Below are 27,174 nucleotides of genomic sequence, written 5' to 3'. Positions count from 1 at the left end.
TAAGTAATGGCTAAAGACAATTTCTGATGCTCTGGGGCAGTCACATAAGCAAATGGTCTCTGAAGAAAGCTCCTGATCATATTTAATTTTTTTTTATTAAACATGTAAAATCCCTTCTCTCTTAGTGTTCATTTTTCACTTTCAGTGGCTTTGTACTTCCTGGATTCATTTCAGCCTGAGCCAGAAGCGCTGAAAAGTTCAAATGAAAGATTGCCTCCTGGAGATTTCCACTGCAGTTTGGCCCAAATTGCTTATATAAGCTTATATAAGCTGCAGATGAGCATCCAGCATCAGGCTGTTACCTGACCTGAATTCAACTCCAGATCTTTCTGAATCTTCCCAATGCTTATTGTAAAGATAGTTTTCCTCCTCCCTAGCCAAGCTGGAAACATCACGACAAGCATCTTTCTGTCCAAGCACAGCCAGATGTAGCCTTCCTAGGAGCACATGTGGGCTTTTTTAGGAACAGCTGAGGAAATGCTCAGGAAAACTGCAGGAGTTGCCACCTCTGCCCATAAGATGAGAAAATGCCCAATAATAAGAGTATTGCAAGCTGGTGGGGGCTTGCTCTGCTTGAGTCCCAAAGGTGAGCATGGGATCAAAGTCAAGCAGAGAAGCCCTAGCAATGCAGAAGCAATATTAGCCAAACTAGCAGGCTGTAAGCATTCTGGCTTCTGGCTTGCAGCTGGCTCAGGAGGTCAACAGGAGCAAGCTCACATCTGCCAGCAGCACACTCAGCTCAGGAAACAATAGGGCCACATGAGCCCCAAAGTCTGACCCTTTCTAGCCAATGTGTGGTGCACCCATGTGCCTGTACACCATGCCAGACTTGATTAACTGCATTTCTAATGAGTCTTGTAGCTGGGCTGGTGCCATATTTGAGCTGAACACGACCATCATGACCAGCTGTGTTGGGATCCACAGGCAGGACCTTACCAGGATGACACCGTGTAACTGGCTGTGCTGTTGTCATTGTCAAGAATGTTTTGATCTGGTCCTTTCCAGGTTATAGTTGGTTTGGGTCGTCCACAGACTTTGCACTGCAGCATCACTGTGTCACCAAGTAGGCAAGTGATGTCCACTAATGGCACAAGAAACTCGGGAGCCACTGTAAAAAAAAACATGGGGACACACACATGACACCTTTTATCTACAGGGGAGGATGTCTGTAGTTATACAAGTCTAGAGAATACATTACAGGACCAACTATGGGATCTGGGTCCCAAAAAGGTGGGGGTCCTGGGATTACATTACCAAAACTCCCCTTCATTAAAAGCCAGCTGTCAATAGCTCGGAGAAGGAGGTAGTGGGAACTGTCCACCCTGTGCCCTGGCAGGAGGATGAGACTTTGTGAGGGCAGATTTGGAGGGTTTAGCCTCTCCCGTGGCCCTGGGCTGTCTGACTGAGCAGCCAGCAGGAAGCCCCTAGGGACTGAGCAGTGGAGAGCTGCCTTTGCTGCAAATGCTGCCTTTGCTGCAAATGCAGGATGCAGAGCACTCTGTGGCACCAGAGTAAATCACAGCTGCTGCACAGCTGTCCTTAACTCACCTTCTTGAATGAAATTGGGGTTGATTATCTGCAAAATAGAAAGAGATAAAAGCATTTATTTTCTGGACGGTGACAAAGAAACATCTGATTTCACAAGGTGGTGAACCTGACCAGTACTGCAGAAGCACAGATCAGTGGCAACAAGTGCCTTCTAACAAGCAGAAGGTGCAGTAAGCTTTAGTGACAACAGAACAGGCCTGGGCACAGCTGGGAAAGTAAAGGAAAGCTATGGCTTCTTCAACTCTGATAAAGCATCACAGGTAACAGGCAACAGCACCAAGGCTGAGGAGGGTGGATGTGCTTTCTCTTTGCCTGAGTGATAATGCTGAAGCCATCAACTCTTCTTCCCAACTCTTCTTGTGCTCCTCCCATGCCTGGCTCCAGACTCGTGTCACACAGCACCTGCAGTCACCACATACCTGGGGCATGTCATGAATAATCTGGCCACTAGCCAGGTTTGGGGAAATGTCTTTAAATTCTGCTCAGCTTCAGGGAAAAAAAAAAAAAAGTAAAGCACTAAACCAGAAATACTTCATTTTGCCCACTGGCGAGGATCAGTCCTGCAACAACTCTTGGTTTATCACAGTGAATAAAAATTCACTCATTTCACTGGACTGCTGGAAACTTTCCAACTCAAAACTATGTTTGAATAACAAGGAATTATTTTATCTAACTAGTTAATTGATCAAGTTATCAAGGGCTTGAAATGCTAGTCTCTCTGTGGTCTCTGTGTGCTAACTTTGCTTCCATGTAATCCTGGAAGCAAAGTAGGGAAAAGCAAAGACAATGCCACTAAGTTCTTACATGCAGAATCAACCCTACCTAAATTGTGGTGTACAACAGTATAGGGGGTTTAGCCTTCTTAACAGTTTTAATAATCTCGTAAAGCCTTGTTATTAAAATTCAAGCTAATAATTTCATATCAAGCACCAAAAAAACCCAATATGGTTTATCTCACCTTAAATACCTTTGTTACTATTTATTTCAGAGCTATTTTGGAAGATGCCAATGAAGCAGTGACCTAATTCGTGGCCTGACAAAGCTGATGGGAGGTTTTTGCAGAGGCTCAGAAACCAGGCCATGAAATAGAAGCAAAAACCATTCAAAATAAGGTAGATGCATCTTCAAGATTTATATTTACATTTTGGCTTTATAAATAGTGTTCCAAGGTGAATGGCTCAGGGTGTCATTCAAGGAGGCACTTGGACATATTCAGGTTCACTTTGGTTCCACAGCTCTTCTTTATAGCCTCAGGCAAAGCTGTGGTACCAGCACTGAGACCTCAGGCTCTTGCTTTCCCCCATCACCACCACAAAGCCCAGATGAACCGGGCATAACACGGACTTGCCCCTCACAAATGTTCGTTTTTTCCCCCACAGAAACATACTTGACATCAACAAATTCCTTTCCATTTGAGACTGAGAGTTTCCTTTGTCCTAGAAATAGGCAGAATTTGATCCTTTGGGATACATCTACGGAGAACAGAAGGCTCACAGAACCGGCTGAAACAACTAGTCATTGCCAGCGCTTTACACACAGCACTCCAGAAACGAGTGGAGGCTGCTGCTTGTTGGCAAAACGGGTCTCAGTCCCGACCACACAGCCAGTCAGTCTGTACCTGGTGGACAAAAGTGATGGTTTGGACTTCCACATGCTCCCAAGAGTGCTGAGAGATTTTAAACGCATCGTTCCCAGCATTCTGGAAGGAGCAACCTCTATCTACATCCCTAGGGAAGGCTCTTGGAGCACTATTACTATAATTAGAGCTTCTTATTTTTTTTAAAGTCATGTTTGGGGCATCTCTGCAGTGGGGAGGTCATGCCACCCTTGCAATGGGATGGCACAGTTCGGCTCAGCTGGCAGGATCCTGAGCAGGTGAGAGCCAGCCTAGCTCTTTGGATCCTGAGTCAAGTCTTCCTCCTGCCTGCACCTCCTGGCCCTGGTTTCCCAGGCATTGGGAAGCACGAAGTCCCATCTGAAGGGTGCAGCTGGGCACTGACACCAGGACATGAACCTCTGGCCAGCCAGCCCAGAAACCTCTGAAAGGGTGAGGGACTCAGATGCAGCAACTGTTGTTCTGCAGGGTCCAGAACCCACATACAGCCCCCCAGGACCCTGCAGACAGGAAGAAATTGGGGCACAATGGGGTACTGGCTGAAGAACATCCTCTCTCCCCTCTGTGCATGGGAATTAAGAGAGATGGATCTCTATGATCAAGTTGTATTGCTCACACAAAACAGCAAAGAAAGAAAAAGCTGTTCTGTGGATACCATTGCTTGCCACTTTCCCTCACAGAGACGCTGTCTGCTTTTCAGCTGAGTAACCCCAGGCATCAGCTCATTTGCACATACATCTTCATTTTTGTAGTGTTTGGCTTAACTGAAATACAGATCCATCCTCCAAAGCTCTCCCCTTCCTTCCCTGCAGCATGTACTAAATTCCCTTATTATTCACTGATCTCCATCCCTGTAGGATTAGAGATCAGGAGAAAGAAACACCCGTAACACTTTATATTAATTTTATAACTCTAAAGGATTCATTAGGAGATGCAACTACAATGATGAATGTAATGAATATACCTACAAATAAAGAATTCTACATTTCTAGTGACATCCAAGGTACAATAATTTATAATAATTGCCCTACCAATGTTTTTTTCACCATGGGAATAGCAGAAATAAAATTATTACTGCTAGATAATATTGGAAGAGTTTGTGGGTAAAATTTACGTTTCCTCTCCCAAAACTTCATCTTTTAATTAATCAAACATTACCAAACAAAACCCCCACAGCCACGTCACAGCTTTTGCCTGCTGTTAAGCTTAGAAAAAAGTAAAAGTCTGTTTGCATGAGAATGTTTAAGTGCTACCAAAGCACATCACTTAATTAGGGAACAGGATTTGGTCTGCTTTGAAGGAATGGGGTGGGAAGGGCAGAAATGGGAAAGCAAAGGTTCACAGCCAGATCCACTGGTTCACACATTTGCTCCCAGGCCCTGGGGGTTTGCTGCCTCTCTCTGCAGGCCGGCCAGGTTTCCAGGCTATGGGTGGATAGCAGGAGAGAACAGCCTCCAGAGTCCTTCTAGACTAAATACAAGAGCTTTGGAGACAATTTCTTCATTTGCCAAATAGGTTTTTAATTCCTGTGGATGGAGAGGGGGCTCCAGAGCGTGGCCTCACTGCCCTCAGAGGATGGGAACTCACATACTGCTCACACACAGCCTCCTGCTGGTGCCAGGGCTGGTTTCCCTGGTGGATGCACTTGTCAAGTACCTCTTTAAAATGATGCTCTGTACAAAAAGCTATATGAAAAGATCTTAAAGTCCATGGAAGTAACTTTTCACAATTCTCTTCCTCTTTCTTCCTCAGGGATTTGCAGAGAGATGAAAGCCAGGTCAGGTTGCTCTGAAGAGCAGAAATCCCTGTGGGTAAGGGCCCAGGTGGGCTTCTGGCAAGCAGGGTGAGGTGCTGTGCACTGACATGGTGATTATGGGCAGGGGGTGCAGGTCCCCTGCAGCCACTGAGGCTCAGGGACCACCACATTGCACCTGCAGCACATGATGCTGCCAGGGATGTTTGCATGAGCAACATGGTGGGCTCCAAATCCAGGTGATTTCTCCCTCAGAAAAAGAATGTGAAAGACTGCCCTCTCCAGCACGTTTTCCCCCTTTTTAAAGCCCCTGTCCATCCTTGGGAGCTCCCCCACAAGATGAAGGGCAGCAGTGGTGTTTGTGGGGATGCAGGAGTCCTGGCTTCTGGGCATCACTGCCTCAAGGAATGCCCTGTACTGCTTTAACAGGTGGAGAAAAACTCTGCTGGATATGTGGGATTTTTACTTCTCTCTGAAAAGCAATACGAGGCTCAGTCCTGACAGCCATAACCTGGCCATGGGGCCATAAGCAGGGGAAGGTGGGCCAGGGTCTCATGCTGACAAAGGCTCCCTGAAGAAATCCCAGCAAACACCACCTGCCCCAGTGTGGCTGCCAGTCTGGCCTGTGAGCAAACAAACTCATGGGGATGGAACTACCCAACATGAAAACTTCTCACACCATCTTCAGCGTCAGTCCATACCATGCAAACACAAACCCTAAGGGGTGAAATTCAGTTGGCAAGACAGGTAGGAAACACAGCTCGCTCTTTTTTCTTGGAACAAAATTTAATTGAAATGAGATAGATTTTTTTTCTTTCCACTGGATGAAATACCTGTAGCTTCATCCAGCGTAGGTGAAAACCTGCAAGGCTCCCTCCAAGGCCAGGAGAGTTTCTGTTTCCCATACAATGAGAGCTGAAAATGGAAACCCTATGCAAGGTGACAAAGGCAGAACATGAAACAGCTTCTGCTCAAGTGATGCGGGGTCTAACACTGAGCAGGCAAAGACAGGCAGCTGGAGGGAGGGGTGTGAGATAAAGAAATGGGAGGATGTCTCAGGGTTATTCAATAAAAAGCCAGAAATAGACCTTCCTTCTCCCTCCTCCAGCCTGCATGGTTTCAGGACTCAAATCAAGAAAGGCACATGAGACACGTACTTGAATGCCTTTGAGGACCTGCAGGGATCTAAGCGACTTAGATCTATGTGAATTAAGTGTAACTCAACAGTCAGGCTTTAGAAAAGCAGCATGGGTGCTTCATCCAGCAACTCAGCATTTTGCAGTATTGGGCCACTTTTTTCCTCATTTGTTAAGCTCATGTTGTAAAGACAGAAGGGCATCTGCATTAGTAACTGCAAAGTCCCCTTCCAAAGCGACTCCAACTGCCCTAATTCTTAGCAAAAGCTTATCTTTCATTTGTGCACACATGCTTTATCTGGTGGGGAGCGAGAAGCCATCCTGCCATGGCAGTGGCTGGTCCTGAAATGCTTTGAAAGCACAGCTCGGCTGCCTGAGAGGGTTCGCACCTCGGCCAGGGTTTGCTTTTCCATTGCAGAGGTGTCCTTGCCATTCCTACTCCACTTCCCTGGAGGAGGCTTATGCCCAACTCAGACACACCAATGCACAGAAGGGTCCTGCAAATGCCTGTATTTTCTGATGCCATGTTTCAATCCCATTTCAGAGGTGCATATCAAAGCCAGGAGTGAGAACATTTCTTTTTCCCCCAAAGCACAAGGCTAGGCTGCAAACCAAGCCCTCTGTAACAAGACCTGTGCTTCATCTAAACAGCAGAGGGCATGTTTACTCCAAGACAAGCAGCTCAGCATTTTGTAAACACTTCATGGCACCTCTTGGTCACTGAGTTAAAATAAAATATTGACACATTTGCACATGCTGATAGTAGAGTCAGCATCATATTCCTTGCTCCCTTACTAAAAAAAAAAAATAAAAAACCTAATAATTCCCAGAAATTAGTTACAGAGAAATTAAGCCAACTCCAATTTGTAGGAAAAGATCTATCACTCATCACTGACTAGGTCAACTTTTACTTTGAGACTTTTGGGGTGACAAGCTCATGCTGTTACCAGCCTCCCCTACCCCAAAAGAGAAACAAATTAACAAGAGGAAATTCCTGATAAAATGAGAAAATAAGGATTCCATCACACATGGATAGATGCCAGCAAAGAAAAAATATAATTTAAAATGGCATCTGGTGAAATGTCCCATGGCATCAGCCTTTTGGCAGGGATGGGGGATGCCTTCTGGCACCCAAGCATGGATGGGCTCAGCTACCTTTGAGAGTGATGGAGAAGCCACAAGGAATGGTGATTGCTGTACAGTCAGAAGACCTCTCATCCTCATCAGATTCCTGCTGCAAGGCCTTAATGGCTGGCTGCTTCCATGGCTGAGGCTGTTGGATGTCTCTGTACTCCAGGCACCACTTCATTGCACCGTACCCCTTCCTGCATATGAAGTATTACATCTTCCTTTTCCAAAAGCTAAACCACCATGTCTGTGCTGCCAGCTCAGACTATGGCTCACACCTGGTGAGCCACCTTCCTGATCTGTCTCAACAATCCCTGGCCACTCAGGGCAGCAGCACAGTGGTGTTGCCCATGGAGGCTGTCCCAGGGAAACATAAGGAGTTCTCAGGATTATAATCATTCACATTGTAATAACAGGCCAGGAAAGGTTTTCTTTCCAATATTGTACAAGATTTTGCCAAGAGAGGACGTTAGATCTGCTCTGGAGATGGACAACCTCAGGTAGGGGGTGAAGGTATTTGCCTAAAGCACTTGGGAATTCTTGGCCTGAGCTGAGTATTGACTTGGAGCCAATGCTGTATCCACCAAGCCATTACTTACTCAACACAGTATTCATCCTTACAGGATGTTTCCTAGTGCTTATTTTGCTTTAAGTGTCTCTGAGTAGTTCTAAAACGCTAAAATGTCATTAACTGAAAAAAGCAGATTAAGAAGCCCAACATATGTACCTTGGCAACAGTCCAGCTCACTAATCTAATGACGGCACTTCCAGTGACTCAGGGCGGGCCTGGGTTTCATCTTTCCTAAGACACAGGAACAAACACTACAGGCTCAGTGACAGACATGTGTCCACCAGCAGTACTTGTATCACGCTGCAGTTGGAGTCCTGCTGTGCAAAACAAGATGTGTGGGGTCCATCCCAAAGCTGGGAGAAGCTCCTGCTGGATTCAGTGAGATTTAGCTCAGTCAGACCTTCAGACTGCTGGAAGATCATTCACTTAGCCCGGAGAGGTAGCCCAATGGGATCTGCACAGCTGACTTATGACCCCCTTAGCATTATCGAAACCCAACGAGACTTTACGACATAGAATTGTAGGACAATTAGTTGTGTCACTGTTCAGGACCCCAGACTTGGGTGTGGATGATATTTGCTGATTCACAAGGGCATACACCTTATTCCCAGGAGTTGTCTGTCTCTGTGCAATTAACTACAGACATGTGGAAAGGGAGTCTCCAATCTTCCTTAAATATAGGTTACTCCTATCACTCACGTGGCTACACATGTTCCTTAAGTGCTTGCTCCTACACTCACATATTTAATAGATGAGTTTGTGCCTTCTGTTTTGTGAAATTACAGCATAAAGCAGAAAACTAGAGGTAAAAATCAAACTTCATTTCCACCCTCATGCACTTTCATTACCTATTAATAACAAAGAGGGAAAAAAACCAGTCATCAAGAGGTACTATTTCTAGTTAAAGCTACAATGAATGGGAAGTTCTCTGAGGCCAGCATGTCCCTGTGTGGGCAAAACCCCAGTAATGGCATTTTTAGCTCCTTTAAGCAGCGTCACCCAGAATTTCAGTTTCCTGCTCTCATGATGTATGTTTTCCACATTTCTTTCTGACTGTGTGTCCCCTTGAAACAAAGGCAAAGTGCTTTAGAAATCTGGAATCTCCTGAACAGAATTTACTGTGGCATTTCATAAATAGCAAGCCAAGCAAGATCTGAAAAGCCACAGTACCTGAGGGACTTCATGGATACTATGACCAGCTTACCAACTTCTTATGCAGTGAGTAGGTTGGAGGCAAATTGCACTGACACTTCCGTGTAATTAATAGGTCTGCTTTGCATTTAGAGACTGCTCTCTCTGTTTCAGCACTGGGTGCATGTTCTCATGCATAGTGGGAGGAAGAGGGATGTCAGGGGTGACAGTCCTATAGGAGAAGCCAGGTGACTTGCCTTGTTATTACCTGGCTGTAATGACAGCTACAGACTCCACCTTAATGACACCTGAATGTTGATGGCTGGGACACAGCTCTCCTAACAGCACTCCCAGTGTCTATAAAATCCATCACGAGCCTAGCCAAGTGTGAGGACGAGGTCTTCCCCCTCCTTGGGTAGCTGGTCATGTTTTCTCCAACTGCCCTGGGAGGTCACCAGTGGCTCTGTTGGGATGTACCATGCAGAGCAGGGAAAGGAAAACCAGGTGAGATGGTGATGTTCACTGCACACACAGGCTGGGGTGGAGGGGTAGCACAGCTGTTTAAGAGTTATTTAAGCCTAGTACACAAAGCCTAGAACACTGATGAAGCCCTGAACCAGGCTCAGTTGGTGGAAGTAGTTTGTCTTGCCTCTGTTTTAATGAGAAAAGACTTTGGCTTCCAAGGCTGTAATAAAGGTAATTTCTCGTAACACATTTGAAAAGGAGAATCAAAACACTCCAAATGAAAGGAAAGGGAGAACAACTATGGCTCCCAGTAGGTGAATACTCCAGACCTTTACAGACCAGACTTTCTTATGGCTCTTCTAGGTCTTCATGAGCATTTATGAGCCTGTTCTTGCTTTGCTCACTCCAGACGATTTTGTTTAGTTTATACTGGATACCAGCAATCCCCTGCCTCAGGATTTCTTAGTCAGACCAACGAGCTGACCACACTCACTCCAGGCTGCAAATGTGCTAAAACCAGCACGAGGCAAGGGCCATGCTGCTCCTTGGAGGACAGTGTGACCTTAGCAAGTCACCCCCACAATTGTTCTCCTAATTTCCCTCCCTCTGCCATTTTAAACATTTGCTCAGCCCCAGAGAGTTTTTCTCAGAAGCCAATTTGAGCTTTCCAAGCCATGAGGAACAGTGTGGCTCCTGGGGACTTCAGCACAGTGACTCTAGCACCTCCAGCCAGTGACCTGGGAGATGCAGGATGCAGTTTCTGAGTGTAAACTGAGTCATACACCAGGCACATAGTTACCCCCACAATAACAGATTGATATCATAGCTAAGACTTCACATTAATGTCTTTTGATTTAAATAGAAACGCTTTTTCCTCCTGAACTTCAGAACAGTAGACTGCACCATGGTAAAAACCCAAATCAAACAATTAAAAAGACCCATGTGGAATATGCTGGAACTAACCAGAAATGCCAATACTGTAGGACTCAGATACGCCCACTGGCAATTTTAAAACATCTGTTTTTCCTCCTATTGAGCAAAGTCAAAACACAGAAATCCTCTTCAAAAAGAACAGTGATTCTTACCCAGCTCTGTACAATACATCTGTGTCTCAGCCACCTGTTACCCCACAGGGCAATTTTCAGCGAGTGAAAGCTTGCACAGACTCTCATGCAGTAACTGGGCACTGCCTTTTAACAAACACATACATTTCTCATTACCTGTGACTGGCAAAACGCTCTTTGAAAATGTAAACACACTCCTGAGAATAATGCAGCTTTAGTTGTAAGGACAATTCAATCTCCAGGATGTCAGCTGGGTCAAAAGCTTTCCTTTAGTACACATCCCAACACAATTAAAATAAAAGCAACCTTTCAGGTTACCAGCTAAGGTGGTGCACCTCAAAACACCTCTCCCTGTTCTTTTTTTCCTTCCAGGAGAAGGATCAACTTTCCTTTGCAGGATGTTTATAGTGCAGCCTGGCTAACAGCATCCGGGAGATCTGCTAGGACACAGATATCCCTGCTCTCCAGTGACCTGGCCTGTCATTGCCACAAAACTACTACATCTCTGAACCATGTCCTTGCCTGTTTCAGCAGGAACCTCTTTCAGCGTTGGTACAATGTATAGAAATGCTTGGTGTGGTCACTATACACAGAAAAAAAAAAATGGATCCTGCAAGATATGGACTGAGAAGAACCAGATATATAACTGTTCATGATTTTAATCTCCTTCAGGCTCTCTCAACAAGGCACTCCACTAGAACTGGTGGTTTCACACTGGAAAAAGAGTAGCATAATGTACCATGATTTGAGTTCACCTATTTGCATCAGCTTTGCCTGTGATACGAGTACATTCACACAACTGTTTTACCATTGTCCTTCAGTACTCTGACAGAAATGCAATTTCCCACTCTTTTAGAAGAAAAAGGAAACATTGCCTTTTCTGATTTTCTAGATAGTTTAAAGTGCTGGTTGTGGTACAACAACATTTGCTCCAGTGATTTATAACAGAGGCCTGACCAGCAGCTCAGCCAGGGCAAGGGTTGTTTTTAACATAAAAAGCTGCTATGTTTATCAGAGTTGACAGACATGCATTATTGTTGGAATGAGGTACCAGGCGGGAAACAGTGACTGAAGGTGACTATACGAGCCTCTAGCTCAGCAGGAGCTTGTTCCTCAGCTTCCTCCACTGCTCCCACCACAAAGGCAGTCCAAACTCCAGCCCTTGGCAAACCCAGAATCGTCACTTTGTGTGACTCACACTGAATTGGCGCACGTCTGCAAGTGATACAGACCCACCAGCTCCCCTTTCAGCAAAGGCATTTCAAAATGGAAAATTTTCTTGGGAAAAAAATAATCACAAGGATGATTGTCTCTACCTCCATGCTAGTATTGGGGTCAAGGTCATCACACTCTGATTCCTCTGAGCTGTTTGTCTCCTTGTTTGGCAGCATGAAGAGGAAGAAAGAGAACAAGAGATTAGAAAAGAGATTGGTTAGTCAGGGCAGAGCAGCACAGTTGTGAGCAGCATGGGAATGGGTAACAGTAGAGAAAATGCTCCTAAAAAAAAACCAAACTAAAAACAAACTGACAACAAAACAAGGGAAGCAAGGGCAAAGACATGCGTTTGCCAAAGAAGCAGCAGTGATTCTGCAATTTGTTCAGGTAGTAAAAACAAGGAGGAAGCAAGAGGAAGAAGAACTGTGCCACCATGCTGGAGCAACTGCTTCCCGTGGGCCCAGTCCTTCCTTGGCGCTGCAGGGCGGCTGCACGGTGGGTGTGAGGGCACCTGGGTTGCAGTGGCAGGTTCCTCCCTTTGCACATGCCAGGGCTATTTCACTAGGCTTGGAAGACTGAAAGCCTCTGCAAAGGAAAACACTTAATCATGGGCTCTTCTGGAGAGGAGTGGATCCAAAGGACATGCTCAAGTGCTTTCCTGAATCAAGGCTGGGCTTTGGTTGTGTCAAAATCACAACAAGTGTTTGCTTGCCTCTGTTTCCCTCTGGGGGGAAAGCCCCAGATGAGTCCTGAGCAGGCCTCATGGTCGGTATATAGGGATGGATCCTCTGAGTTGGAGCACAGTAGTCAGGCACCCAGAGCAGAAGATGGAGCTTAACCCCACAGTTCTCAACCTTTTCCATACTGGGAGATCTCAGAGAAAGAGAGAGAGAGACGCAGACACACATACACACACGCACACACACGAACAGATACACACGAGACCCTCTCCTGGCAAGACAGAGTCAGCATCTCTGCCCTGCCTGTTTAACATGGAAAGAAAAAGGTCATTGAGATCATCTCCCTGGACCAAAAACCTTAAGCATCTCAAGGTTGGGAACCCCTTATCTTGAGATGTGGTGAAATATTGGCCTACAGAAAACTCATCAACTTCAGCAAGGCCATTGGTTCATCCACTGGCTTTCTCACTGCTGCAGGTGCTCTGATGGAGCTGCAGATTGGGCTAGATTAGAGGTCAGTAAATCACTAACGCCCCAATTTTAAGCTATTTAACCACATATATAGTTGGGTTTTTAAATGAAGATTACTTACTTGCATGTGGGATGCCAGGAAAAAGAAAACAAAAAACAAAGGCTGCATTTTATCTTGCATGCAAAAATCCTGCTAAAATGGATACTACAAAAAAAGGAAAAAAATAAAAAAAAGAGGTAACTAAAGTTGAAAAAAAAATCAACAAAAAAAGCAAAACCCAAACTCAAAATTGCCGCCCCCTCCCTCTCTCAGGAGAGGATACTATAGGGGGTGGAAAGGATGGGAAGCAGGAGAGCAGCACAGAGTTTTCAGATGGCCTTACTCACTTTAACAGAGACTTTGTTTCCCAGAATATCCTTGGATTTACGTGGCCCATTGGCTTCATTTTTGCCACTGCTCTCCTTTTCCGCCCGCTTTCTCATGCGCAGGGTATGCCATGAACATGACTTCCTGTTGTACCAAAAAACGCAGCAATCAAATGGCAAATCATAGAAGGAAGGAAGGATTTGGAAAGGGGAACCAGCATCCACATTTGCAATTACTGCAATTCCCTAGAAGGTGAAAGCCCCCAGCAATATGCCTGTCTTAATCTCAGCAATGAGAGTTGAAGTTAAAAACCAAAGAGTTCTGCAAAGCAGATGTTGTGCCACAGTTGCTGTTCAAATGCATGGAGCAGGAAAAAAATGTCCATGATGGAAGCATAGGCAACTAGAACTTGGTCATCTGGTTTCAGGGACTTTGCCTTGCATTGCAACAAATAGAAATTTATTTCAATTTTGCTACAGTTAAAAGACCAATTTGGTCCTCAGACTTGTTGGTTAAAAGCAGTGAAACAAATATAAATACTTAAGAATGGTCTTAATAGATTACTCAGTACAGCACATAAAAAAATTTAAGAAATTCAAGGTGTTGCTTGCTACATGTTGCTCAGAACACAAATAGCTCAATAAATAGGAGCTGCACCATTAACTTTCCAAGAGATAAGTAATTTCCTAGAATGACATGTTCTGTGCCTCTCAAGACCAAGAATTTCCCATCTGATTTTGCCAATCCAGTTAGATAAGAGGACATCAGTCAGCCCATGGGTTTTGGCTAGCATCACAGCAGGCACCATTTCCAGTACATTTTTCACTCCTTATTACTGTTCCTATGACCTTATTCTTGGAAAAGAACAATAAAAGACCATGTCACCCTTTGTAAGAGCAATGCTGTGTTGACAACAGAAATTGCATATCAAAGCAGACATAAAAAATTAAGAAAAAAACAAACCAGTTCTGGATATGGATTTCATTTGGTTTAAATAGTGGACAGGTTGGGGGGAATTTGGGAAGGGGTATGTTGTCTAAAACATAAAGCTCTCAAAACAGCAGGGTGATGAGGTGGGATCCAGGTTCAAAGCATCTGCCCACCTTCAAGTCATGCAAATTTGATTTGCATGTTTAAGCCCAATGTTTGGCACATGTCACGTCTACAGTACCTTGACACATTTTACAAAGCAAGTTGCATGTAATCCAAGGATCACCTGCGATGCCAATAAAACGCAGTATGTTAGCAAGGTAGGACTCAAAGGATGCCCCACGCAGCCGACGCTCCCCCAAGGACACTGAGTCTGATTCCTAAGCATTTTCTGGTTATACTTCAGCACCTGATGGGAGCTGTACAATAGCTCAATTAAACAAAAAGCAAATGCTGCCACTGACGCAAAACTGAACTGGGTCATGTCGACTTTTTTTGCCACAGGATCAGTGTCTCCAGTGCACATGGTTGGCACAGGCAGTCACGCCTGAGCACAAGGAGCACCAGAGCACCCTGCAAGTCTCAGCCAGACAGTAAGTGCTGACTGGTATTTGGGCGTTTCTGGAGAAGGTCCAAATGAGATGTGCAGAGCAGGGGAAGTTATCCAACACTTCAGGACAGTTACGTTTTCCTTTAAGATACAGTAAGAGTCAAGGATGTGGCTGATGGACTCCCTGACCTGTCGGTGAATAATACATAGTGACAACACTACTGGATTACCATGTATTTTGTGTACAGTATTTGTTAAGAAACAATTTCATTACTTAAACTAATTAGTCAGTATGATCTGGCAGACTAGATAGGGTTGAAGATAACACCAGTTCCAGGTTGTTTTTTACCCATAGGACTCCTATTATTCAAGTCTGATTTTGTTTTCAGGATTGTTTTCAGCTGTTTGAGTCTGAAAAAATTATTTAAGACTTTAAATCTCACTGTAGTAAGAAAGAGAGAAGTGCAATGTATGTGTCTTCCAATTTTGTTACACATTTCTGGCCACAATTCATCTGACTACAGAATTTGATGCAGAATTTTACTGTACAGCTGCCATGAAATCAGTCTTCACCAGGAGCCCGGTACAGTGGATGAATCTAAGGGCATGTGGTTGCATACTGTGGTTAGAGAGGAACCCAGGAATGGCCGTGGCGGATGTGCAAGAGACGTGCTAAGCAATTCCTTTGGCTTAACATGCAATTCCAGGTAGCATTCATTACTGACTGACAGGTAAAGTCACAATTTCTCTTAACTGAAACGGTAGCAGAGATCAAGTTATTATTTTTAGCGAATCTGTCACAAAATCTTTCCTCGTGTTGAATTCTGCGCCTTGAGGTACTTGTGTAAGGTAACACAATTTGTAGCATACATCATGCATTACCGTCTAGTAATTTTAGATGTTAAAAGAAATCAACAGGTATTACTGAAAAGAGGGTTGTACCTTCTGTATTTAATACCAAAAAACCACTTTCTTGCATTAGTCATTTCAGACTGACAAAGTTCTAAAAATCAGAAAAGAAAAATATATATCCACACATTTGTTAAATAAGCAACAAAATATTATAAACAAAATTAAAAAAACCAAAACAAAACCAAAAAAAAGGGTCAAACTAGTTCTTTTACCTCATTAAAACATGCTCATGGTGAAAATTTATTTTACGTATTTAAAATAGTACATTTAAAATTAGTTACATTACAGGTACAATGATGAACATTGCGACTATCCATTATATTGCACAACCTGACTTCATCAATATGAGTTTGTTTCTTTCCTTTTTTTTTTTTTAAATAGTGCAAAATACTTTATACAGGAATGTACTTGGATGGGGGACTTGCAAACCAAAAAGTATATTACAAAAGTTACTGCAAACAGAAAAAAAAATAAAACAAATCAAAACAAAATTAAAAAAAAAGATACAAGCTGTACAAGGAAATTGCCATAGACAACAAAATCTCTCCTCCTTGAGAAGCGAACCTCAGTCCAACACAGGGCCTGGATTTTTTTGTGGGGTTTTTTTTGCTAGATGCTGTTATAACCAATATATAGATTAGTAACTTAATACAACATAAATATAAGTCCAGTCCAAGCAGGTCCATGTCGGTGTAAAATGGTGTAACGTAAAGCAAATCTTTAACCGTCTATGGTTTTATTTCTCTCCAAAGTATAAACAAACCCCCAGAAAAGGAAAATAAGCAAAACCCGAGCTATCCACCATGGCTGCCTGACGCTGCGGATTGACCACTCAGCTTGTTCCAATGGCACTGTAGATTAAAATCAGCAGGAATGCCCTACCATTTGGGTTTGTTTATTTTTATTTATTATTTTTTTTTCCTCAAAAAATCCACACAGTGCTCCCAGCGAAGCCAACATGGCACTTACTTGATGCTTCCGTCGCTATTATCTGTGGTGGATTTAGTGAGGGGAGCCAAGATATTGCCAGGGATCCATCCTTCAGCGGCCGGAGAGTGGTCATTTGCAGGCTGGTACACCAGGAACATGTTCTGCTGGTTGATAGCAAGGATCTGAACCACCTGTCCCTGATTCACACAGATCTCATCCTCCTTCAGTGCATAGTAATCTTTAATCACCACCATGGAAGAGGTCCCATTGCACCCTCCCAAATCAGGCTGTGAAAATGGACACAACAGAAACCGGTGAGCGGGCAGCGCTAAGGAACCTGCTTTTCTCAGCAGCAACCCCGATACTTTATTTCGAAACAAACTGTACCAGGGAAAAAGATACAAAACACTTGAAGTTCACATTGGCAGAAAAGGATTTTAGGACTCTAAAAGGGAGCAAACACCAATCTCCTATTTCACATCAGATTTCACAGCTGCTAGCGACAGCACCCCTGTGTGCTCTTGTTTGTTGGGTGTTACAGATGAACTGTCTGTGCTGAGCCAAAGTGGGGGAAAGACCAATGAAGGCTCAACGTTAGAGGCTGAATGAATACTCACACTTATATACAGGTCATATTGAAAGTGGCTTTGGCCAACCTCAGTCAGCAGCAGGGTTGAAACATTGCTGGTGGCTGCTGACTCTTTGGTGATTTGTGTGCAGCGCACATGCACCCGAATTATGACTTTCAGCTTGCACCTTGAGAGATGTTACGTGGCAAAAGGTCTAAACTCTTCAAATACCAGCAGAGTAGACCTCTTCAGGAATGGGTGGTTAATGGATGTTAGAGAAGCCCGAACATTGCTGCTGCCAGTACTGCAAATGGATATCTAGTTCACCAGATCTGCAAGCACAGTGCCCTGAAAAACACTGGGCTCAGTGCTCCAGGGTCAGGCTCTGTATCCATTTCCCAGCTGACATGCCATCCATCTGGATGGCAGTCTCTGTTTAATCCCAAATCCCATTTTCCACCATTGCTTCAGTATGTTGATTCCTGTTGAGCTGGTTAGCTGATAGAGCTAACCTCACAGATCGTCTATGGCATAAGAAACGGGCTATGAGATCATGTGTTATCAGATGAGCTCAGTACCTTGCTTTGTTCATACTTGTCTCCAGGCTGTGAGTGTTCATACCCTGTGCTGCCGTTGGAGGTAGATATCTTCAGGGGTGGGAGAGATGGGTTACGGCTTGTAGCCTTCAAAGGCTTCTCAGACCCCACTGGGATAGAGGAATGGGGTCTGCTGTTGGGCTGAGGGGCCCTCCCGGCCTGGGGCCTCAGCACCGCTGAGCTGATCTCTTTGCGTTGGTACTCTATGGGTGACTGCAGCGCTGCAAGGGAGGACAAGGATTAGCCACACGCCTTCCACGGCCTTGCAAGGGGCTGCAGGGGGTGTGTGGAGTGATTCAAACAGAACAGACATGTAAGCTGCAAACTGAACAGCAACAGGAGATGCCACCCATGAAAGCACATGGTGCATTCATGGCCAGACAGGACACAAGCATGTTACACCGTGCTGTGCATGAACTGAACACAGCTACTGCAAAGAAGAGCTTCTCTAACCAACACAGTGGGCTAAAACACACGTCTGCATTCATGTTCTTTGAAATCATAAAAATTAATCAGATCCCCTAGTTAAAATAAATGAAAGCCTGAATAAGAGATGCATAGTACGTTTACAGTGAATTTTGCTAACAGCAGAAAATACAGGTCAAGATCCCCAAGTCTCATTTGCATATTCCCAAAAGTGCGACGGCTAAATACTCTTTATACATGATGCACTGGCACTTGGCTTTCAATGTGCTTTTTACATTAACTGCTTTGATTCAAGGAAACTGCTGGAACTGACCAGCAAGTGAGAAAGTATAGATGGCTCTAAGACATTAACCCCAGCAGTCCAGGCCCCTCCAGAAAACACCCAACAGGCAATACTAAACAGCTTCATAAGCCTTTAAAAAAAAAAGAGTGTGCTTGTGAGAGTGCATGTTTCACAGTCATGAAGACAGCTTACGCTGGAAAAAGGAAGGATAAAAACTCCAGATTGTAAAAAAGTGAGTAATTTGTTACGTTTGGAGAAGAAGGGATCAGGGCTGGAACTCACAATGAATGGGAAAGGAACAGATTTTCTGGACTCAGACTACCATCCCCAGACCTTTGGGTTTGCTTTCTTGCATGTCATGTGGTTTTAATGGATGATTTATAGTCAATTAATACTGTGTACATGCACCAGACTAAACCTACTGGAATGCAGAGAGACTAGTCTAGCAAGAGGCAGACAGAGGACATAATGTCACAGCATCAGCCCCACCAGGGAACCACAACAGAAGGAATGTCTTTCCCAACAAGAGGAAAAGTAAAGAAAAACAGAAAGGCTCAGCACCACACAGTGTACTCTCTAGCATTCTCCTTCCAGAGAAAGGCAGAACAACTTCAAAGAGAAATCATTTCATACTAAAGAACAAAAGAAAAAAAAAATCGAGGAGGACGCCAGATCACCATTTTCTTCAAAAGGACACAAACATAGATCTGTAGCAATCTGGAAGATTACCTGGCTCCAAAACCTGCGTGGTGACCCTTGTTACAAAAGCAGATTGTATTTATGCCACAGTGACTGCCAGTTTCACTCGCTTACTTCAGCTGCAGCTGGAAATGGTTTGGTCCTGCTGCAGATCAGCCACAGAGGGCAAGGAAGGTTGGGGAGAACTTTGACAATGACTTTGACAGTGACATTTTTCTATTGTATACAGTAGATTCAGCTGCAAGGTCTTTAGCAGTAAGATGTGAATGAATATTTATCAATCTATCTTGAAACAGTCTATTCTACTCAGTGCTTTTAAAAGATATTTAGTTGAGTGTCCACTTGTGATACTAATTCCACCATTAACTATCACAGTCATGCCTGGCTTCCAGCCTCCTGTCAAACATCTGTTAGTATTCTCAGAAGCTTCTGGCAAAATCAGTGTGTAGGTACTTGCATTTTCTCTTTCTCTCTCAACTTGCCCCTCAAAACATGATTAAAAAAAAGGTACAGATGAATGGCATTTTCCTTATGAAATATATCCATCAGTGACATATTTTCTTTACAGTTTGATTCTTAAAGCAAAATGAAAGAACAGTCACACTAACCAGTCTTTTGGTGCACTGCCTGTTTCTCAAGCTTAGCAGCCTTTGCTTTTTCAAGGAAAAATATGAAAAATTTGAATATTACAGTGTAATTGTACTAAGTTTTACATTTGTGAACTGTGGATGCTTTGAACGTAGCTCTGTACTCTTTAGGGCTTCCCTATCCAAGAGAGAAAATCAAAAGACAGCTTGAGCAAGAACTCACAGGGAATATTTTGTTATTAAGTTTACACAGCACAGGCTCAGTGTGGATTTAGTATGATTTTAAAGACAGAAAACATCTGCTTTAATGAAATGCAAAGCTAAAGAACGTATTTAAAGATTAGTCAGCCTCAATAAGATTACATTCTAAAAGCCACTTAAAATGTTCTGGACTGGACAGGCTCTACTGGATACAATATAATTTTCTTGGATTTATTTATAGGTTTAAGGTAAATCCTTAAGCTTGTGTTTTAATATAAATCTATTTTTACTTTTAGCTTCAAAGATAGTGATGACTGTGTTCCTATCCCATCAAATTGCTTGCTGGTCTCACAGAAGATGGGCTAAATAGGGTCTAGGAAGATGCTTCAGTAGAAAAAGGGTCTCACAGGGCATTAAGTCTGGAAGGATAAGAGTGAATATATCAAAAATAAAAAAAAAAGCAATAAAGATGTGGAAGGAACAGAAAACACCTGCATCAGTGCCCCTGGAGTTCTCACAAAGTTTTTTTAAAAAAAGTCTGTAGCTAAGTATTAGTGGAGCTTATTTCTATTCCAATAATTCCTCATTTAAAGCCAACTGCACTGGCACAAAACCATCCAGGTTTTGTTACCAACTAGTCAAACTGGAGAACTTGAAACTGCTCATCCCACCAGAATATATAAGGAATCATTTTACAATGGTTGTATGAGCCCCTCTCTATTCCAAGTCATGAAAACCCAATACCAAGTGGTGGCATCATGGGTGAAACACTATTTCCCTTCTCAGCCCAGCAGTAGTTTCTGAACTATCACAAACAATTTTTGCATGTAACCCCTTTCCAGTTAACTTCTCAAAAGTAAAATTAAGCTGACTTAAAACTTCAAAAACCTACATGTTGAAGAAAAGGGTACTTTTGCTTTGATGTGAGCTGCAAGAGCCTTATCCAATTTTGCAACAAAAAATGAACAAAACCAAACAGTAAAACCCAAAAAGCAAAACATCTAACAGATTGTGCCAAGCCAACACATTCTGATTCAAGCAAATAAGTTTCATTATTGGACATGTTTTAAGTCATTAAATACAGAACTTTAATATAAGCTGCATTAAAAAAAAGCTGTTTTGAAATGAATAGTGCAAAGCAATCTTGGACTTTGTTGCTTTCAACTTTGTTGCTTCCAAAGAAACAAGAGAGATACTATTTTTAGATTCTTCCCCTAGTCCTGTTTCCTTCTCTTTCCCTCATCCATTCATGAACAAGAAGAAGCTAAAACTGTTAACCGAATTTGATTCCTCTGTATTTTCAAAATACACACTTCCATTGATCATGTGTGTTTGTCTGGTTTTTTTTGGGGAACACAGCTTGAATTTGAACTACTATTTCAAACCACCTCGACTCTATTCCTAAAGCAAAGCTGACACTTTGGAAAGGCCCCTGTTCATGTACAGCTCCCATGGTTTCTAGGAGAAACAAGCCCTTGCCCTTGTTTCCTTGTCCTCTCTTTTGTTTTTTTGTTTGTTTGCTTGTTTGTTTGTTTAATTAAAAGCAGCTGCTCCCCTGTAGAGGTGGGACCTGTAAGGGGATGGGTGGTGAGGCAGCCTTCATCCCACCGCACATCCTCAGCTTGTAGCACATGGTGATGTTTAGTAGAAGGTTCTTGAGGAACCTTGCTCTGAGTAAGTGGGAGATACTGTGTAGATAAAATGGTAACCTGGTTTCAACAAGGTCTTAGATTGGGATCAGATTTAAAATCTCCCTGTAGGATGGAAGGCACCAGGGGACACAGCCCTGCAAACCCCAGCATTTTTAAAGGATCTTGCACAAAAGTACCACCCACAGAGGGACCTGAGACCTGAACATGATCCTGACTGATACATTCAGGGCAACGGCACAGGGACCCAGCCCCTATTTAAGGAGGGGGCCAGTTCACTGCCAAAACCAGTCCACGAGATGCTGCTAATAAAGCCAGGCCAGAATGACCTGTGGTCTTTAACGGGGCTCCAGCAGCTTCTCAGTGCAGGTTCCAGGGCCACACAGCAGTTCAGATCAGACTTGCCTGTCCCTTCTCCCATTTTCATCTTCCCACCAGGCAGTCCTGGTATAGAGGACAGAGATCTCTGCAGAGTAGCATTGAGGTGGCCTCTTTTCAAAGACCAGCTGTAAATTATGAGTCTTTCCCATTTACTCTGCGGATACCACTTGACACAATGTTTAATGACAGGCAGGCTGGGCTGGAGTTTTCTCCTTGGGAATTTTCGTTATGAAAAGAAATCGCTGAATGTTTTTCTCATAGAGGAAACAAAGACAAAAAGATTCTAAATCCCATTCAGTGTCATGGTTTGGGAAACAGAGCAAAGACCATATACATACCATTTAGGAAATCTCTTTGTGTGTCCAGGACCTGGTTGATGTCCTGTACCCAAGCTTGTTGAATTTCTGGATTAGCTGCCTGTAAAATTACTCTCTCTGATGTTTCCCGGCTCATTAGAGCAAACTTGCAGGGATCATTGTCCACATTTTCTTCAATCATAAGGTAGTTCATCTGAAACAAGTCAAGGTAAGCATGTTACATAGAGCATGAGTTAACGTTACCCAAGAATCAAAATTGTTGTGAAATGTTCCTGAAAATAACTGAGTCCAATGACAAACTGTCAGATCATAATCAGTAGAATTTGCCTCATATAGATTTACCCAGATAAATCTAAATCTTAAATAAGATGCTTAATAAAGCTCTGACAGATGTACCAGACATCCACCTGCCTTGTCTTGATTTACAACTTCTATTTTAAGGTAACATAGATCTGACTGATGTGCTAAAAGTTTACTGTAACACATAAATAGAAAAAAAGTGTTCCTATTAATATGGTAATAAAGTCTATCATTCCTCCAATTTAAAGAAATGTTTACATTTCTTATCCTTTGATAAGAAAATCTCAGTCATTAGAGTATTTTAAAAATGGAATGGACTGTGCACAGATATAAAAAAAAAAATTTTCCCCTGATGCTCCAACAGATCTTATTTCTTGCAGATTAAAGTCACCTGTGTGCAATCATTTCACTTGACTGTAGTCATGGATGCTCTTTCTGGAAATCATATGGATGGTAATTTTGGCTGCTGTTCTGTCCTTGTGAGGCTTCTGTTTTAAGTGTACTTGTAACTTTAGCTTTTTCTGAGATACTCTGGATACTAAACAAGAATAGGTTGGCATAGCCTCTCAAAAAAAAAAAAAAGAGGGAGAGTCTTCATGTCAAAAGCAGACAGCTCTGAAGACTAAGGCAGTAACATTCCTCTAGAAATCTATCTCCAACTGCTCTGAGTATCTGTCAAGATATGGAGAGATCCACTTCACATGGGAATCCTGTCTAGCATTCAAACTGCAAGATGGAATTAGCCTCTTCCTTTGGTTCAGGGGATCCCTGTGAAGTTAGAGAGACATGCAGAAACTCCCCTGACATGGGGACAAGGAAAGGGACAGACAGTGAGCCTGGACAGTGGTATTCCTTTTGGTCTGAGCTCTTCCTCCTCTGATTGATAGCCAAAGCAAGAGAGTCAATCCTGTTAAGGCTCCAGGAAAAGGACATGTAGGTCAGAGCCTCAAACCCCCTATTTGTGTCTCAGGGAGATGCATTTGCCAAAGCTCCCACTTAGGTATTTTGAGAGTCTGAAAGGTACCCAACTGAGAAGTATCTCAGAAGGGATGTGCCATTTTTCAATACTAACTACCTCACTGCATAAAAAAGGGTTCGTAGCTAATGTAGGACATCATGCTGAAGCTTGTCACAGTTTGAGTGTGACAGACCTTGGAGAACAATATTTGGGAGCCTCATGTCCCTGACAGACCAGAACAGCTGCATTTGAAGTCATCTGTACTTTTTACTCTAACAGAGAGACCTCAGTGCTCAGCAGTGGCTGTGACACAGAGGAAGGAAGTGGGATCTATGGTGCTGTCTCAGGTGGCGGCTCCACTGTGAGGTGAGGATGCCCACAGCCCAGAGAGGCAGGGAGTGATCCTGCTATAGGGAATGGTCCTGCTGCACTGTGAGGCACAGCTCATCTCTATGGGAAAGCACAAGAGAAATGCAAAAGCAGCGTGAAGCTGAAATAGGGGCTGGTAGTCAAGAGCGTGAGAGGTGTGAGAGCTGCCAGCACATGGACTCTACACTGTGGTGGGGGAGATGCACATGGAGCCACTGGGGATCCCACACTTGCTGTAGGCACTCAACAGGAGAATGAGCTGTTTTGCCAAATGGAAAAAAAGGGACTGGAAAATTATCACACAAAAAATTTTAAACTCAGACAGTGGGAACAGCATTCCTTTTGTAGGCTGTTTAACTAGAAAAGCAACTCATACCCTCGGGGCAAGCTAATTTTATTGACATTAGGAGAGATTTATTTTTCTCTCTTTATCTACAATATACAATTCAGGAATTGTTTCCTGCAGATAAAAGCCTCATTGTTATACATACAATAAACTGAAGTAAAAATGATTCATGCTATTTCCATCTCCAACTTTAATAATGATTTAAATCAGCAAAAAGATAAAATCAAAGCCAATCATCTAAATCAAGATGATTGTTTATTTGTACGCTTTAGGTTTTTTCTTTATTGCCTGTTATTTGGTTGGAAACTATAAAATACACTGACTTGCAAATGGATGTAGGCTTTTCAGTAAATGCTGCAGCTTCTGTCAGCCAAGATGATGCCCTCATTTCAGTAAATATGCTGTTTATCATAGATTTGTTTAGCTATACATGGTTAATATGCATTATTTCACCTGATATTGTTCTTTTCTATTTCATATTAATGTACCATTTAAAATTTACAGCAAACACAATCTGAGATTGTGTGGGAGAATTCTCTCACATCTCTTTTAACCTGTGTCTCTGAAAAGGAAATCAATCCCAGACCGGTTTCTCAGAGTCGAATGATCACGAAATTCAAATGAACCAGTGATTTTGTTCTTTCTGCAGGCACAGCAATGGCTGTTCTACCAGGAGATGTGCAGCATTCATTCATCTTCACTTACCATTTCAGAGGTTAACTTTGCATTTGTTTAACAAACATAAAACCCCTTAAACAAACAAGGAAACAAAGAAGTATTTTTCCTGGTCACTTTCAGTTTTTACTTTTAGTCCCATCCCCATAATCTGGACAGATTATTTAAAACCAAAATTAATTTCTTACAGCTTTCTTTATAGTTTAGCTGGTTTTATAATTCCTCATAGCTGCATTTTGAGAACTGTGTGGCTTTGTTTATTTTTGAAATGTTCTTGCAACATTCACATTTGAACTAACAGCCCTCCTCTGAATTGGGGAAGAGCATTTCCAGTAATGTCACATAAAGGTTTAGTATCAACTTACAGTTTGGCCTAAGATGATTCTTTTTGATACTCTACCTTCCCCTACCTTTTATGATCATGCTTAAAAGTGATTATTGCATACTTCCTTTAACTACTGCAGGCTTTGTAGCAATATTTGCTAACTCAGAGCTATGAATGACACAGGACCTGCCCTGGCTGTGTTCCTTGTAAAAATTACCCAGTAAATTTAGACACCCAGTGGTTTATTTAGAGATAGTCTTAAATGGCTTCTGATCCACTGAAAGGATGCAAATGTTTCCTGCACATTGCTGTCCACATATAACAGGATGAACCAGTCTCATAGCACAGAAAATTGGAAACATTTCTTTATAGGACTATCAAACAGAATATGCCTCTCCCTCTCCATTTCTCACCTTTATGCTTTTCTTGAACATGTAGCCTGGTGTTAGAGATCCTTTTCTAAGGAGTTCACTGAAGATAACTATTTGCTCAAAGAGAAACACCCTGCGCTCCTTCGGCCGAGACTGAACTCCGGAGTCCTGCTCTGTCACGTAGAAGGTGTCCTGCTGCAGCAGCTTGCCTTGAGCTGTCAGTTTGCCCTGAGAAGCAGACAAGGCACTACCATTACAAACCCTGACCCACCATGGTCCCACAAGATGAACTGCTGTATTTCATGCAGTCCAAGTTTTCCAGGCAGCACCACATTCATGTGAGACATATCCCCACACAGGTTATCAAAGCAGCATAAATTGTGACCTCAGTTTAAGAAAAATAACATAAGTTTTCTTTGCTCCCATTGCCACTGATTGTGCATATAAAACCAAAAGCAAGAGGTCTCAAAGCAGACTGTTTTGTATGCTTCATTTCAAACACTGTTCCCATTATGTAGTTGGTTACTGTAGTGCCTTTTTCTCTCTAGTCATGAGCTCTCCATCACCCCCTAAACCAGCAGTCAATGACACAACAACTCTGAAGGTGCAAAAAACCAGGACCTACCTGTTCGTAGGAATGCTACAGTCCATAAGACAGTAAGACAAATTTTACTTCATTTTGGAGATTAGACATCTCACCAAAGCCTACAGTGGCTTAATTGCAAACCACAAGTTGTAACCTGTAGGGTTGTAACTCAAAAGTCCCCTCCTGGATGATGCCAAAGTCAGTCAGAGCTGTTAACGTGTTAATGCCAGTTGACCTTACGAATAGGTAGAGCAGGCTGGTTCATCACTTATTTTGCTCTGACTATATCTATAAGAAGTCTCATTAAAGCTTGCAGAAGCTTTTACAGACCTCACATTTTGAAGAAACAATAGATAGATTATCACAAGTTTAAAGTGAGAGGTATATTACTCCCTCACTTCTGAAACCTCACCAAAACATGCAGCTCAGCACTGGAGAAGAAAAAGCATTAAATAAACAGCTTGGAGTAGAGACAATCACAGAAAGATAAAATAATTTTTCTTGCCTAGTTATTATTATAAACAGAATGCAAATACATACCTCAAAGCCTTGGAGGCGACCCAGGTTCATCATATCGTTGCAACGTTTTGGTACAAGGCACATTAATTCAACTGCTTTCTGTTGAGGAAAAAGGATGTTGAATTATTACAAGAGAATCAGGGGGTTCCTAAAAGCCCAGTGTCAAATAATGAAGTTCAATAGCACAATTGCTGCTGTCAGTTATTCATGGTGAGGCCCTCATGCACTGAAGATGTGTGCTAATGTCTAAAAACAGGATGAGGCACCTAAAACGTAGGATCGTGACGTCATTTTTTAATTCTGATTTAAGCTAAGAGAAAAACCACATTTAGAATACCAGCAGGATCTTCAACTATTGTCAAAGGAATACTGGGGTTTTCAATCCTCCATACAAAGTGCCATTAGCACTATTGTCCTGGACATGAAAACGTACCTCTATATCGGAGCACTCCAGACCAGCTTTTTCACTGTACCTCAGGAAGTCCTGGAGAAAGCAGAAAGGTTTGCATTAAGGCACTTCAGAAAGAGAGAACAAAAGGTGCCAGTTTGAA

At 42.9% G+C, this 27,174-nt stretch overlaps 1 protein-coding gene across 3 annotated transcripts in view; it reads right to left on the bottom strand.

Annotated features, from left to right (window-relative positions):
- Positions 1-27,174, bottom strand: part of KALRN (kalirin RhoGEF kinase) — a 506,307-nt gene that overhangs the window by 16,188 nt on the left and 462,945 nt on the right. For 2 of the 3 annotated variants that reach the window (XM_032693924.1, XM_032693927.1), the window contains 10 exons: positions 27,057-27,107; positions 26,645-26,722; positions 25,561-25,746; positions 22,196-22,367; positions 17,614-17,852; positions 16,506-16,753; positions 13,165-13,288; positions 11,728-11,787; positions 1,549-1,576; positions 937-1,108 (listed from right to left, as the gene is read on the bottom strand). In XM_032693924.1, the coding sequence (XP_032549815.1) occupies positions 937-1,108; positions 1,549-1,576; positions 11,728-11,787; positions 13,165-13,288; positions 16,506-16,753; positions 17,614-17,852; positions 22,196-22,367; positions 25,561-25,746; positions 26,645-26,722; positions 27,057-27,107 (1,358 nt within the window). Of the gene's footprint in view, positions 1-936; positions 1,109-1,548; positions 1,577-11,727; positions 11,788-13,164; positions 13,289-15,545; positions 16,754-17,613; positions 17,853-22,195; positions 22,368-25,560; positions 25,747-26,644; positions 26,723-27,056; positions 27,108-27,174 lie in introns of those variants that run through there. The other variant, XM_032693928.1, reaches the window with a different exon arrangement.

This window comes from Chiroxiphia lanceolata, chromosome 7 (genome assembly GCF_009829145.1).
Source record: "Chiroxiphia lanceolata isolate bChiLan1 chromosome 7, bChiLan1.pri, whole genome shotgun sequence".
Taxonomy (NCBI): domain Eukaryota; kingdom Metazoa; phylum Chordata; class Aves; order Passeriformes; family Pipridae; genus Chiroxiphia; species Chiroxiphia lanceolata.
The sequence above is the reverse complement of the archived record's forward strand: the minus strand, read 5'-3'. Positions and strand labels throughout refer to the sequence as shown.